The sequence below is a fragment of the Procambarus clarkii genome, chromosome 91 (assembly GCF_040958095.1).
Source record: "Procambarus clarkii isolate CNS0578487 chromosome 91, FALCON_Pclarkii_2.0, whole genome shotgun sequence".
NCBI classification, from domain to species: domain Eukaryota; kingdom Metazoa; phylum Arthropoda; class Malacostraca; order Decapoda; family Cambaridae; genus Procambarus; species Procambarus clarkii.
In genome coordinates, this window is record NC_091240.1 from 9,758,403 (window position 1) to 9,773,596 (window position 15,194).

Consider the following 15,194-nt stretch of genomic DNA (forward strand, 5'->3'; position numbering starts at 1 on the left):
GTTAGTGGCTTTGCCAGAATGTACAAATATCAATCTTATGTAATCTCACCAACCCATTGTACCTTCTTGTGAATAAATTATTGTTATTTTTATTATTATTAATATTAAATATAGAGAAAAGAAAGGAAAGGAAGGGAAGGGAGCTGGAGGGAAGGAGGGAGGGGGAAGGAACAGGAGGGGGGATAAAAGAATGATTAGTATTTCATAGGTTACGTGGATTGATTTTATTTGCTTCTTTGGGATATTAATGAACATGTTTCAACGAGGATAAAGATAAACGGTCAGGATAGAGGCTTGGATACACGGATCTTATTTGTGTTCTATCCAAACTAATCTTGGATATTTTTAAAAGGCAGCCTGAGATCGAGATGTATAGATTTATATTAATCTGAATATAATTGTTTAAATGTGCAAGAATAAATATTAATATAATTTAGTAAATATTAAATAAAATTTATAGAACAAATTAATACAGAGTAATAATAACCTACATTAAAGTCATCCATTAACCGATTAAGACAAAAAAAACTAGGCTTACCTACCGAAAATAACCTTAAAATATGCCTTTCGACTTAGGAAATATTATTACTTAAGTATTATTAATATAGGCTGCAACTGGATCGGTGCAATAGTCATATGACCTTCCAACCGAATACCAGAATACAGGCAAAACAAACGCTATAGATATGGAAAGTGTGAGAAAATGCTGACAGTAAAACAAATGGGGTTTTGAAAGCCACACAATTGAGAATTAAAAAGATATATTGTGAATTAACGAGTAACTGTTAACCGGTGTAAACCGTTTTTTTGCTTGGCTCATCTTTCCGTTTGTGGGTGCAATGGCCTTGTGGCCTTTTCTTCGCTAACACTGATACTAGAATGATAAACATACATATTTTTTTAGTGATAATGCTTAACGATTAACGTTAACATTTAGTCGAACACGATGAAAAGTTCTAGACTTGAGGTTATCAAAATTAAAACCAGAAATAAATTAGGACATAGCGTTTACTGGCATCTGTTACGTCCCTGACGTCACAGAGTTCCTAAATTACTATCATCATTTGTTTTATTATAACAGTTTTTTCTAAGCTATAATTATACGCAAATAATATATTAGTTTCAATTATGAGTACTGGCTATTAGACACTCTTATACATACACAAGAAATATATGTAAATTCAACTGACAAAAATACTATATATGATTCATAAATGAAAACTGTCAATTCACCACTTAATATGGCAACATTCGCACGCGCCGGAGATGCCATGATGCACAAAAGAATCATTGTTAAATAAGGACTCTATGAACCTTTACTACTGTACATTAATGTTATTTTTGTTAAGATTGTACCGACGAATTTGTACTCATCCTCTTCACAAGTTCATCCAGTCAGTGTAAATCAACCCTGAAAGAACTGCTTTACGCGTCGCTGGAATAGCAGGCAGGTGAAAGACTCCACCGGCAACGGTGCTCATCCCTAGTCAGGTACACTCACTAGGAGGGGGAAGGTACATAGCGTTACCTGACTTCTCCGTCTCGGGTAATTTACATATATACGTACATAGCGCCGGTTAATCCAACCTCAGTTACGCCTGAGAAGTGGAAGTGTTTGTGCCGAGGTTCGACGAGTGAGTTCCTGCTTGTACAAAGCCAGAAAAGAAGAGAGAGAGGAGGATATATAAGGTGACAGACAGACTTCAGGTTGAACTCGTATCTGTCTGCCTCAGAGCTGTCCAGTTCCTGACAGTGGTGGAATATCTCCCTCTTTTTTTTCAGTGTGACTTTGAAATCTTAGACGTGACAGCCAGCATTAGTTCCTCATGTTCTTGTAATTCAAAGTTAAGTTACAGGATATAATTTCTTGGATTAAGAGATAAGTATCAGTTTGGACCAGCATCTGTGTCAAATATTCTTATGCGGAAATTCAGCTGTATTTTTTATTATGTGCCAACACGATCGACGGTTTTATTCTGTTATTTTCTTACGTGATCCACGTCGAGAGAAGACGCTGTGTGTTGACTTGTAATGTTGGTAACGGTACAAGGCAGCCACCCACTATGACCTCTGTAACCAGTTTGGACACCCGCGGTTTCCCTGACCTGTCTGTCTGTCCCATCCCCACCGTCCCTGACCTGTCTGTCTCTCCCACCCCCACCGTCCCTGACCTGTCTCTCTCCCATCCCCCATCGTCTCTGACTTGTCTGTCTCTCCCACGCCCACCGTCCCTGACCTGTCTCTCTCCCATCCCCCATCGTCTCTGACCTGTCTGTCTCTCCCATCCCCCACCGTCCCTGACCTGTCTGTCTCTCCCATCCCCCACCGTCTCTAACCTGTCTGTCTCCCATCCCCACCGTCCCTGACCTGTCTGTCTCTCCCATCCCCCACCGTCCCAGACCCGTCTGCCTCCCCCACTCCACAAACCCATAATCCCTTGCTGTTACGAGGCTAAAATATCAAAACCGTCTATCAATCAATTCTCTTCCGTCCACTCGTTACACAAGGTGTCTCAAATAACTAAATAATGAGCATCTCTTACCGGTGTTAGAATGTTAATAATAACAGCAATAATGATTGTAATTTAAAATGCAACCGAATAACTCCCCCCCAAAATTTTTTTAATATAAACATTCATAACAAAAAATCACATGTGGGTTAACTGAATGTGTGTGTTGTGTCTTTAGTTCTAGAGTATATGTATTTTATATGTATGTAACCTATTATTTAATGTATATATGTGTTCGCTGTATTTGGCATTTGGTTGTATTGCATACATATTTCAAATGTATGTAGCCTTTTTATGTATGATTAATGTATATTTTATAGATGCGTTTATGTATGGATGTGTTGGAAATGTATATAATTATGTTTTATGGATTCAAGTAAATGTACACAATAGTGTATAGTTTGTATAGTTGTATAATGTATAGTTGGCAAATCAGCATTATAGAAGCAATGCAGCTTTTGTTGCGTGAAAGATGCTCAGAGACAATGGTGCTGTTTTTGTTGTTGTTTAAGATTCAGCTACAGGGAACACAAAGTTCTAAGTAGCACGGGCTATGGTGAGCCCGTAGAGGACTTACCTGGCACAGGAGCGGGGCTGTAACTGACAATGCTGCGGGAAGTAGAGGCTTTTAATTCCTACTAATGAGGTAAGGGATCGAGGCTCTATTTTCCTGATGACGCTTGGCAAGGATTCTTCCCGTCTGGCGAGAGCCTATTGTGGCGAGAGCCTATTCAGTGCTTTTTTTTTTTGTATATTGTCCTGAGTGTCATATCTACTTTTGCAGTTACCTAGTGTGTGTATTTTTTGTTTAAGTGCATTTGACTTGCAATTATTTTATTGTCTCTTTTAAGCATAAGTTAACAAATTCAAATCGTGTTTACACGACTGAAATCTGAACCCGCCACTTTTGGACCAAAACAAGTATAAACCCGACTGGAAATATGAGTTAGTTGGAAACCGTAACCAAATATTGTTATTGCTGTTACCTTATCAACCAGCGTTGCGATAACCAGATTATCATCCTCTCCAACAGATAGTTACTGCAGTCACGACAAATAGTATCGAGGTTTGCATACCTAAATAATTGGCATTAAACATGACAAGAGAAGAGTTCCAATAATATTGCATACAATAAAAATGGCCTTTATTGACCATAAGCTTAACGTTCTAGATCGCCAGAACCTGATTATTAGCATAAATGGCCGTTGAAAGGCCACCAAAAACTGACTGCAGAATTTTTAAAGTGCACTTAAATAATTAAAAAAAAATTATTCACTTATTCACTAAACTAAATGCAAGTATAGAGCGGCCACCTGTCTTGCACCAGCTGAGCTCACTTGGATGCGTTGGTGTCCCCGGCTCGACTGCCTCCTGCAGCTGTTTGCATTTATGATAATTCAATCCTGCTGATGCAGACAACAGACACACTGAGGAAACATAATACGAAAAAAATACAAGACGATATTCCATGCAGTGTAAGCCCTAAAATTGTGTTCATGTGGAGCTGTCAGTTATCACTGCATTAATTGCTCTTCCATGAAGACTGAACCTTCCCGACAATTACAGAACAACTAACTGTTGCATTCCTGCCTAATAAGAAGCAAGGAATTTTAACGGTGGTAATGTCATGAACTTATAATTCGATTCCTCGTTACGCAATCAATTTTTTTTATTAATACATTAGGTACATGTACATTTGTGCAGCTGCTCTAGACTATATGAAGGGGAGTACAGTGTGTCAAAAAGCTAGCTACGTGATGCTAAAAATCCCCATCACATAGGATGGTTAGTCATACAGAGGTATGTGATAGGCAGTCTGCACTGACAGACTCTGGGTGCATTATGAGGATATCATCAACACAAGAGTGAATAAGGTAGTAGTGATACTGAGTCCCCATCTCGCAGGATGGTTAGTCATACAGGGCCATAAGTTTAGTAGCCGGCACTGGCAAATTTTGGGTGCAATATGAGGATATCTTCAAGAACGCGAAAGTGAATAAAGTAATTGCAAAGCTCCAGGTACCTCATGCCAACTGGTCTGAAAGGTCTGATAACTGGCCATTCGGTGATGTAGTGTGGGAGATCATACCGCAGTTCCTGCTCACAGAGTTTGCACCTAGAGTGCTCAGGATTGGGAGATCTGTCACCTGTAGCCATCTGCCACAGGTAACGTTAACCCAACCTGATTCTGGCAACCACTGTGTCGCACAGTCTGGTGGACATTTTGTGCTCCCCATAGCTCAAGACAATACTACAACCTGCAGGCGATGAGTCACAATAACGTGGCTAAAGTAAGTTGACCAGACCACACACTAGAAGGTGAAGGGACGACGACGTTTCGGTCCGTCCTGGACCATTCTCAAGTCAATACTACAACCTATCCTATTCAAAATACGTTAAATATTATTGACTGCACGAGGCTTGTGTCAAACTGTGTAGTGCTTGCGGGTCCTAATATGTCTATCAAAAGAAAGGGAACCAAGGAGAGTGGGAGAGAGAGAGAGAGAGGGGAAAAGTGAGAGAGAAAAGAAGAGTGAGAGAGCAAGAGTGAGAAAGGAAGAGTGAGAGGGGAAGAGTGAGAGAGAGTGGGAGGAAGAGAGAAAGAGTGGGAGAGGGGAAGAGGAGAAGAAGAGAGAGAGAGAAATAGGAAGTGTGTGAGGAAGAAAGAGAGAGGGGGGGGGGGGAGAGTGGAGGGCTACCCAAGAAAAACAGTGTGGGTGTAGGGAAGCCATGACGTCACCTCCCGCTGACGGTCAACACCAGAGTGATACAAGGCGAGTGTGGAGCTGACAAGTGGCCGGGAAGGAGGTCGTTTTTCAGGGTGTGAACATTCATCTACCACGGCTATTATCTCCCCCTGGGAGCTGGGGTCACGAGGTGCTTCTGTGGGGAGCGCGTCACCTCACCCACACACAGGAGTGACGTGGATCTGTGTGCAGACCAGATCAAGTCAACGAATTCTTGGTTTCATATAATGACTCGTGGTCAAATAGATGTTAATATATATCTCTTAGTGGGAATCAAATTTGCTTTTAAATACAAATGTATTAAGCAGTGAGTTTTTTACGGAGCACACAACCCACTCACGTTGTTCACAATTTACAACCCACTGATCTGTTTGTAAACATTGTAGGAACTGAAAAAAATAGTAAAAATAACGTTATGGATACCAACTGTGATTGCTATGTTCGTCTTGTTTTACAGCAACTAGTAGCCAAGTGAGAAACATACTTGTAATTTGTGCCAAAGAAAGTAACGGGACACTATTAAAGCGCAGTAGAGCAAGAGCCTCGCCTCCCTATCCTGACGACGGTGAGACGATGCCGCCATGAAGACATTCGGACGCGCCATCCAGCTAAACTGCCTCTTCCTGGTGGTGGTGGCGCTGCTGGTGGCGCTGCAGCTCTTCCTCCAGGTAGGCTACTATACTGTTGCCTTGTTTCTCTTCCCTTAGTGTAGTCACTTGAAATTCCATATTGCCTTACAAGCAGTTTCTTGGGTCTTCTTCTGGGGACGTCGACTGTATGATGTTAAGCAGAGGTGGAGTCGGGATTATAATACATTGTTAATTTCAATTTCTTTCTTTATTATGAACCCCCATACCCATCCCGTGGGCGGTAAAGGATTACAGAGGCACATAATCGGTTCAGGAACTGAACCCTCTAGTTCGTTTAGCTAAGCAAATAAAAATTTTTGACGCTAGTTACAAAATTATTAATGTTAATTAACCATCTAATTTACAAAAACAATGCATCAACATTTCCGCTAATTTAGCTATATTTTATCCCTTTATGTTCCGTTTCGTATATTTTACTCGACTACCTAACCTAAAAAAAAACATTTCCACAGCAAGCCCAAGAGCGTCTACAGGTGGGCAAGAGGGAGGCGGCAGGGAAGGATGGCCTGAGGGACTCATCCTTAGCCCGACCTCTTCAAGACGCTCCTGACGACGCCCTCCAAGATAACCCAGGTAAACAATGATGAGTCAGTTTTCCCTCGATAAAATCTTTGGTAACTCCTATTTTCATTAACATCGCACAGCTTATAACTATCTGCAGTGAGAATTAAATCATGCACTAAAGATGGACAAATCAACTGCTCCTGGAGAGGACGGTATTACTTACAGTTTACTGAGATTAGTCTCACAAGTACCAGGTAATCCACTTTTAGTGTTGTACAGAATGAGTTTAAGTGAATGAGTATTACCTGATGCTTGGACAAAGAGTGTCATTGTTCTTGTCCCCAAACCACACTCAGATAATTATAGACCCATGTCTCTAACATCGTGTGTTTATAAAGTGTTTGAACGCATTGTTCTTAACCGACTCATGTATCGTATACAGGGGCACCTGTCACCTCAACTGTTTTGATTTATGCCTGAGCTCAGTACACAACACCTTTTTGTTGAATACTTCGCTCATATTGAAACTTCCCCTCAAGCAGTCTTCATCGACCTAGAATCATCAAGTTTCTGTGGATCCCCTCCTATGTTGGAATATGTGGGAATGAACGGGGAGGAGAGTAGAAGAACTCCCAGAACCCCATCAACCAGGTATCAACCAGGTAACGAGCAGATGTGCTGGCTGCTGAAGGCGCTGAAGGAGACCATATTGAATACTTCATACCCAAGACTCTTCTACAAATTAGAGGTATTGTCAGGCAACATCACCGTGACAAGGCAACTGAGGAAATGAGGATAGAAGCACAAACCAGTGAATCTATACGATGGTACAATATGGTTGCAGCTGGCAATCCCAATCATTATGGACGAAGAGAAATAGGAACAGCTAGTTCCTGTAAAACTATTTTACAGGAATTTCTTTTCGACGACTCATAAAACGGAGGAAAGGGTCCTGAAAGATATTGTTGATAGGAACGTCATCCCCACAGACAAAAATCAGAAAATACAATTGATAATTTATTATAAAACCAAAAAAACTTCCAATCTACTCATGAAAAACTCTCCAGACACCAAGCAGAACGCTTTGAAGCAGACCAACGTCGTCTATGCCTTTAAATGCCCACTTGGGGACTGGAAGCCCCAAAGAACTCAGTATATAGGTAAGACAACAACGTCTCTTTCCAGGTGACTAACAATGCATAAGCAACAGGGCGCCATCAAGGAACATATAATCTCTTCTCACAACCAGACCATCACCAGAGAAATCTTAACAAACAACACAGAAATCATCGATAGGTACAGCGATAGCAGGCGGCTTGACATCAGCGAAGCACTACACATCAAAAAATCAACACCAGCAATCAACAGCCAATTAATGCGCAACTATATTCTACCCACGTATGGGCCAATAGGCACTCTGCAGTTACTTCCATTCTCATGTACCCACCTCACCCAAACCAATAAAAAGCGAGGGTTATGTCAAATGTTTCGTACACAGTGCATCAAGTGTATCATAAATGTAGGTCATAAGTGTAGTATTAAGTGTAAAGAAGCCCTTACGAAACGCTTCTAAGCGTCAGACCATTAATACAAAAATTAATTTTGGAGAATTGATATTTTCATTACCACCGACAGTGAAGAAAAACATAAGAAATATTGAAAAGATTCGTGTTAGAATTATTAATCTTACTATTTCGGTCATATTCAACAACATTATATATATATATATATATATATATATATATATTATATATATATATATATATATATATATATATATATATATATATATATATATATATATATATATATATATATATAATATATATATATATATATATATATATGGCTTAGTAATCAATCACTCCCAATGTGTCAACGCCCCAGGCACATGACGTGCAGTTCCGATATTTAATAATTTTATGATTAGAATCACCTAATGATATATTATTTTAATACCTAATTTTGTAGATCAAAAGAAAAGACACAAAAGTAGATACAACACGAAATTCAAAATGTTTATTCAGGTAAAAGTACATACACAGCAGATGAGTTACAAACATAATGTTGGATTTATAAATAGAGCTAGTACATACAATACCTAAAGCCACTAATACGCACAGCTTTTCGGGCAAGGTGTGGAAAAACCCCCACTTAGACTAAAGCTTAATACTAATTGAGATTAAAGTATAAATCATGTTGGAAACGGAAAAAAGGGGTGGGGGGAGGGGAACATGGTAGAAATCAGCAATTATAAAACTTGGTTAACAAACAGTATTGTTTAAAAATAGCAAGACATGGGTTAACATTTAGGGGGTAAGGTAAATTACATGGACTTTATTATGTAGTATTTAGGTTATTTAGAATTTAGAAATAATTAAAAAGAAATCTGCTTGGAAAGCCTCACTATTTTCTAAATTAACGATGTGCTGTGGCTTTAAATTAGTTATATCTATATAATTAATCTATCAACGCTATTTCAGGCTAAACACTATTTTTGCCACTGTCAAGTCGCTGTTGCATTTGCTGGCATCTACTCGCACATATAATGTAGTTACCAATTAGGCCAGTTTTTGTGTACGAATGACTAGATGTTTCAAATATTATCCTAGCTGATAACGTGTAAAGTGTTTACAGATAACTGTACATCCCAACCCGCTGACATATGCCTCTGTACCCCCAGGTCTAGGACAGGAAGCTGCAGACGGTGCTCCTGACGACTCTCTGGCAGCAGAACCCTTCGTTCCTAACATCCGTAAGTCTTTCTCCAAGAGAAAAGCTCCTTACATCAGGAAGGGCAAGAAGAACAAAAAGAAGGCTCTAAAGAATAAAAAAAACAGGCAGCAGAAACGTGGTTCTCACGGAGGCTTCAAGGAAGGGGACGGCAAATTTGGGAACCCTAAGACTATTGGAGGGGCGAAAGGTGGAATGAAGGCTACGGGTAAACTTGCGACCTGGAAAAATGGGGAGAAATCCGCCCAGAATAAACACTCCAAAAAAAAGGGGTCGAATGGCAATGAAAAAAATATATTTAAGACTGTAGGTACCTGGTGATATCCACGCGTACCGACGATTTGCCTCTAGTTTATTTCAAAATTATTTTTGATATTAAATTTGTATATTTAAAATTTGAGATTGTTATGAGAGGCGCACTCGCACATTGATCACGTGAGTGATACTGGCATTATCATCTATATTTATTTCTTCACAAATCACGCCCATAGATTTAGTTAGGTTTCCATTCGCACTTAATTAATGTGTCGTCCTCTTGCCAAATGAATAATACTGTGATGCACAAAGTGTCTTATAGGATTTAAAATACAGTATTCATATTGAACTTTGTATGTAAAGTTCACGGTGTTGTATGAAGACGTAAATGCGCTTTTAGTTATAAAATATTTTATGACCTTTATTTTCATTTACCCTGATAAGCTGTTAGATGGACATGTAGAACACTATATATATGTTTCATTTTACCTGTATTGATGACCTCGAGATGACGAGTGTAGTGTATTCACAAGATAATATTAATATTTGCACGAATTTTAGCTTCCAAAGTACTTGTAATTGGCAGATACTCAACCAAAGAAAAAAATGTCATGCAATTCAAGGTTCCTAAACTGGAATTTCCTCCCAAATGCAATAAAATGCAGTAGTTTTCTTAACCAAAAAAACAAGAGAAAGGAAAATACCTAATTATCATCATATAATAATTCCCAGACATTTCTTCATCCTATATATGTCAGTTTGTGTCTGCTGTTAATACAACCCCCATCCTCCTGTTTTGATAGTACGTTTTGTAACTGGATCATCGTACCTATATTGACGTAATAGACAGTACAATTTGAATAGATAGTAGAATTTTGTACTATTCACTTTATAGTCCGAAGAAATAATGCTAAAAACCAAACTTAAATATTCCTAGGCCTAGTATAGTACGCATATGTACTATATTAGTCCTCAGATAGCTAAGATTCTAAAGACACATTCATCGGTTTAAGACATAAACCGATGTTGGGTTTGTTTATTATGTTGGGACTAAGATTCTAAAGACACAACTGCTTATTCAAAATTTTTATCTTCTCAAATATTAAGTAATATTATCATATACTGGAATGTGTTGAATAGTTACGCCTAACTTAGATTAGGTTCTGTTGTCAATATATTTGCCAACTTCATGCACGTATTTGCAATACGGGGATGAAGCATTTATAGAGGTGGGACTAGCAGAGGACCTGGAGGAAGCACTGCTCAAGAAAAATACATGCGTCATCATCAGTTGTGAGTCGTGGGTAAAGTGTTCTATATAAAAAAATAAAAAAAATGAATAGTTGATGGAAACGAGCATTTTGCCTTTGTTGATAAATACGTGTTGCGGAAAGTATTATTGCTGGTGTTTTCTGATTTGTTTTAAATTTAAAGATTGACCTGGTTTATAATATCGATTATTCTAATATTATTAAGGATTATTTGTGTGTATATCTTGTGTGTCGTCCAATTTCAAGGTTAGTTAGTTTACTTCATTAATTATGCACCCCATACCCATCTTGTGGGCGGTAGTGGAAAGGGTTACAGAGGCACATAATGCGCTCAGGGACTGAACCCCACAATTCATTTAGCTAAGCAAGTTACAATCTTGATGAGCTAGTTACAAAATTCAGTATAAGTCGTCACATCAACAATGGGTTCGAGATCGACCACAAGTACAGGTTCTAAATTAAGCAACTGACAGATGTGGAGAGCTAGTGTCACAATTGATATGTTTGTCCTGCACACCGCCCCCCATCCAGTGGGCAGCGGTGGATAGGTTACAATCACTTAGTTACTACCGACAGTTAGCAAACTATGGATGAAGAGTTGTTAGTTTGTCAGGCTTGGAAGACACCTCGTTAACCCCATCATGAGTTGGGGGTCGGCGTCCCTGTGGTGGGGCTCGCTGAGGGGGGGGGGGGGGAGCCAGCCCCACATAATAGTAGTAGGCATCCTTCAGTCTCGGAAGACTATGGAGTTGCGCCCTGACAGGGCGCAAAGCCTGGGTAGGTAGATATGGAGGAGCTGTTGTTACCCATGCAGCAGGTCCCCCGTCTCCACGTTGCTGAAATTATCCAATAGAAAGGCAAATGCCAATACGCATGGTTCCAGCAACGTTGCAGGAGCTGCCAGAAAGAGGTCGACGTCAACAACGAACTGCCTTAGGGGCTCCAACTCCGGATTTTTCCTCGAGGTTGACTCCTGAAGCCTTTCCCAAAAAAGGGGGATGGCCGCAAGGCAGCGGAGGTTTAAAATTCAGGGTTTTCCTTCCCCTAGATGGGCTGCCTTCCCAGGCTATCGAGTCCCATCTACCCGGAGCAGCTGGTTTTAAGGCGCCAGAGGCACGCCCTCGCCCCTTCTCCTGTCAGTAAAATGCAAATCTGTCTCATCAAGATTGTAACTTGCTTAGCTAAATGAATTGTGGGGTTCAGTCCCTGAGCCCATTATGTGCCTCTGTAACCCTTTCCACTACCGCCCACAAGATGGGTATGGGGTGCATAATAAATGAACTAAACTAACTCCTGTCGGTAAAAGCAGTTCCGCCGGACTTAAAGATTAATGTACTTTGGACCGGACTCGCGTCCATTATTTTTCTCCTGAGTCCTAACTTTGGACCGGACTTGCGTCCACTACAAAAATATTTGTATAAAATTCATTTTTTATCCAATCGACCTCAGAATAGTATCAAAATAAGCGCCTTTAGAATGCGCACAATTTGATACCAAAATGAAAGATGTAACATGAAACTTGATGTCCGAACACTTATATGATTATAAATAGGCTTTTGGTCAAAATTTTAACATATTTGTTAAAATTCTATTTATTATGCTATTATGTTGGGACTAGTTTTAAAATGCGCGCCTTTACGTCGCGAACAACTTGATATCAAAATGAAAGATGTAACACAAAAATTTATGTCAGAACACTGGAAAGATATAAATAATTTTGTGATGATGAGCTTTCAGAATTAAAATATTTGTTAAAATTCCAGTTATTGCTCTATTATTCTGGGACTAGTTTTAAAATACGCGCCTTTTTATTGCGAACAATTTGATACCAAAATGAAAGACGTAACACGAAAATTGATGTTATCAAACTGAACGAGTATACACATTAGGTTGCAGTGTACAAATTGGTGCTCGTTCACGGGTAACTTTAGGCTTTTCTGCGGGGAGGCACTCCAGGCTTTTGAACATTATATTCATACACATCTGTAGGGAATTTAATTGCGAACACAATGATACCAAAACAAGCGACGTAGCACGAGAATTAAGGTGAGAAAAATGGAATGAGTATGCACATGTTACTAATTTTGTGCGCTCACGGGTAACTTTTGCCGACTTTAGGCTTTGCTGTTGGGAGTCATGCCAGGCTTTTGGACATTATATTTATACACACCTGTAGGGAATTTAATTGCGAACACAATGATACCAAAACGAGTGACGTAGCACGAGAATTAAGGTGAGAAAGCTGAAACGAGTATACACATTTAGGTGTCACCGCGCGCTTACCCGCACGCTTGCCCGCTGGGTGCATGACCCCTAAGTTGACCGTGCACCTGCCCGGTGACCGATAGTGTTAATTAAATTAAGCCACCCGTGCAGGCCAGGCGTTGGACTTGGTTGTCAGAGGCTATTGGAGACGCATGCCGTATAGGAGCATTTTATAGGACATGGGAGCTCGTCTCCCATTACCACCCCCTGGCTATGACAACCCCTTGGAACCAAGGGGTTGTCATAGCCCAACCAGCCCCACATACTAAACTGCATCACTGTGAGAGACTCTACCCATTAGTTGGGAAAGGGGTACATAATAAACTTATTAAAACAATTAATTAAGACTCTCACTCGTTGTGTTAAGGCCTTTTGGAATCACGATACGTGATGCTAGTTTGATAAAGCTGTAAATAAATGATGTATATATGTTAACAATCCATATATAACTGGTTAATCAACTGTAACGTGGTTATCTATGCGAGCTTTGGGGGTTCAGTTTTCAAACCCATTATGCGCTATAAAATACAGTAGTTAATATATATGTTAAAACTATATAAGTAACTTAGATGAATTCTGGGGTCCACTTCCTGAGCTTTATGTCATTGTATCATTTGTCACTACTGTTCACAGGATGGCGATGGGGTGCATGATAAATAATAAAAGGTCTATAACTGTATCCTAGATTCATGGAACTGTTGAATAATGTATTACAATCTTTCTTACCTTGGCAGTGCAGCATGTCTTGCTTGAATTCTCTGGGAGTTGTGAATACTGTAATGTGGGTACAGTATTACGTGTAAGGATTTTACAGTACTGTACTGTATGGATTGTGCAGTACCACTGTATGTTGACAGCTACAGTTGCCAAATAAACACTGTCTCTGAACCTTAACTATAACACTTAACTAGGCAATGTTTTTAATCGTCTGCAACAGTTTTGTTGTTTCTGGCTAGTACTGTTGTGTTAGCTACTGTCGTACTGGCTTCTGGCTACTGCTGTGCTGCCTGCTACTGCTGTGCTGCCTGCTGCTGCTGCGCTGGCTGCTGCTGTGCTGGCTGTTGCAGTGCTGGCTGCTGCTGTGCTGCCTGCTGCTGCTGCGCTGGCTGCTGCTGTGCTGGCTGTTGCAGTGCTGGCTGCTGCTGTGCTGCCTGCTGCTGCTGCGCTGGCTGCTGCTGTGCTGGCTGTTGCAGTGCTGGCTGCTGCTGTGCTGCCTGCTGCTGCTGCGCTGGCTGCTGCTGTGCTGCCTGCTGCTGCTGTGCTGCCTGCTGCTGCTGTGCTGCCTGCTGCTGCTGCGCTGGCTGCTGCTGTGCTGGCTGTTGCAGTGCTGGCTGCTGCTGTGCTGGCTGCTGCTGTGCTGGCTACTGCCGTACTGGCTGCTGCTGTGCTGGCTACTGCCGTACTGGCTGCTGCTGTGCTGGCTTCTGGCTGTAGGCTACTGCCGTGTTGGCTACTGCCCTGCTGACTACTGGCAAGCTGGTAGTAGATCAGTTTTTGAAACAAATTCAAGAACTACATCAGCATGAAGTAATATAAATCAAATGATCGAGGGAGGTTCGACACATTCAGTAAACAACCACGTTCCGGGCCCCGATATATAGTACAGTCGGGTCCATTCTCGACGCATTTGAATTGTTGAATTGTTACCGCTGGAGGCGGCTAGTTTATTGTGCACCCCATACTCAACCTGTGAGCGGTATGGAGTGCACAATAAACTAACCGCCTCCGGCAGCAACAATGGCTTGGCACATTTCTTTTCACCTAATACGCCTGTTCACCTAGCGGTGAGTAGGTACTCAGGAGTTAGTCAGCTTGTTGTGGGTTACATCCTGGGCGGGGTTCGTAATTCGGCCTTGAGGGGGGGGGGGAGGGAACCTAGATATAAGTCTACCGTGTATGAATACACAATGGCTTCCTGTCCCCCGACACAATGAATTATTATATATTATTATATAATATCATTATTGCCTCATCATCTTCCTCCTCCTTAACCCACGCCACTTTTCTGGCTGACTGATTATTCATAATGCTAATGGTGGCCAAAAAATTAGGATGAGATAAAAATGCCCTAATACTAACCATGGTTATGCGAAGCGCGTTCGAGGCTCCACATAAAACGTGTCGACGGCGGTAGCAGGGTTCAGTTCCTGAACCGATTATGTGCCTCTGTAATCCTTTACACCACCGCCCAGTACGGGATGGGTATAGGGTGCATAATAAAGAAAGACGGCGACAGCTAGGACCTAGATTCAGGAAGCTC

The 15,194-nt window shown here is 40.8% G+C and overlaps 2 protein-coding genes across 7 annotated transcripts; one reads left to right on the forward strand and one right to left on the reverse strand.

Moving 5' to 3' along the window:
- The first annotated feature begins 1,452 nt into the window (after positions 1 to 1,452).
- On the forward strand, positions 1,453 to 9,816 carry LOC123773992 (uncharacterized). 6 transcript variants are annotated; one of them, XM_045768031.2, is made up of 4 exons: positions 1,453 to 1,546; positions 5,714 to 5,924; positions 6,359 to 6,479; positions 9,094 to 9,816. In XM_045768031.2, exons 2-4 carry the CDS (start codon positions 5,838 to 5,840, stop codon positions 9,462 to 9,464), a joined length of 579 nt encoding a protein of 192 aa, XP_045623987.1. In that variant the 5' UTR covers positions 1,453 to 1,546; positions 5,714 to 5,837; the 3' UTR covers positions 9,465 to 9,816. The 6 variants fall into 6 exon arrangements, with proteins under 6 accessions (XP_045623987.1, XP_045623988.1, XP_069174832.1 ...); XM_045768032.2 differs by having other exon boundaries at positions 1,496 to 1,634; XM_069318731.1 differs by having other exon boundaries at positions 1,513 to 1,546; positions 5,643 to 5,924.
- A 4,084-nt stretch (positions 9,817 to 13,900) lies between these two features.
- LOC138359550 (antifreeze protein Maxi-like) lies at positions 13,901 to 14,959 on the reverse strand. Its single transcript, XM_069318892.1, has 2 exons — positions 14,903 to 14,959; positions 13,901 to 14,446 (listed from the first exon to the last, which is right to left on the reverse strand). Exons 1-2 carry the CDS (start codon positions 14,957 to 14,959, stop codon positions 13,901 to 13,903), a joined length of 603 nt encoding a protein of 200 aa, XP_069174993.1.
- Between the last annotated feature and the right edge of the window lie 235 nt (positions 14,960 to 15,194).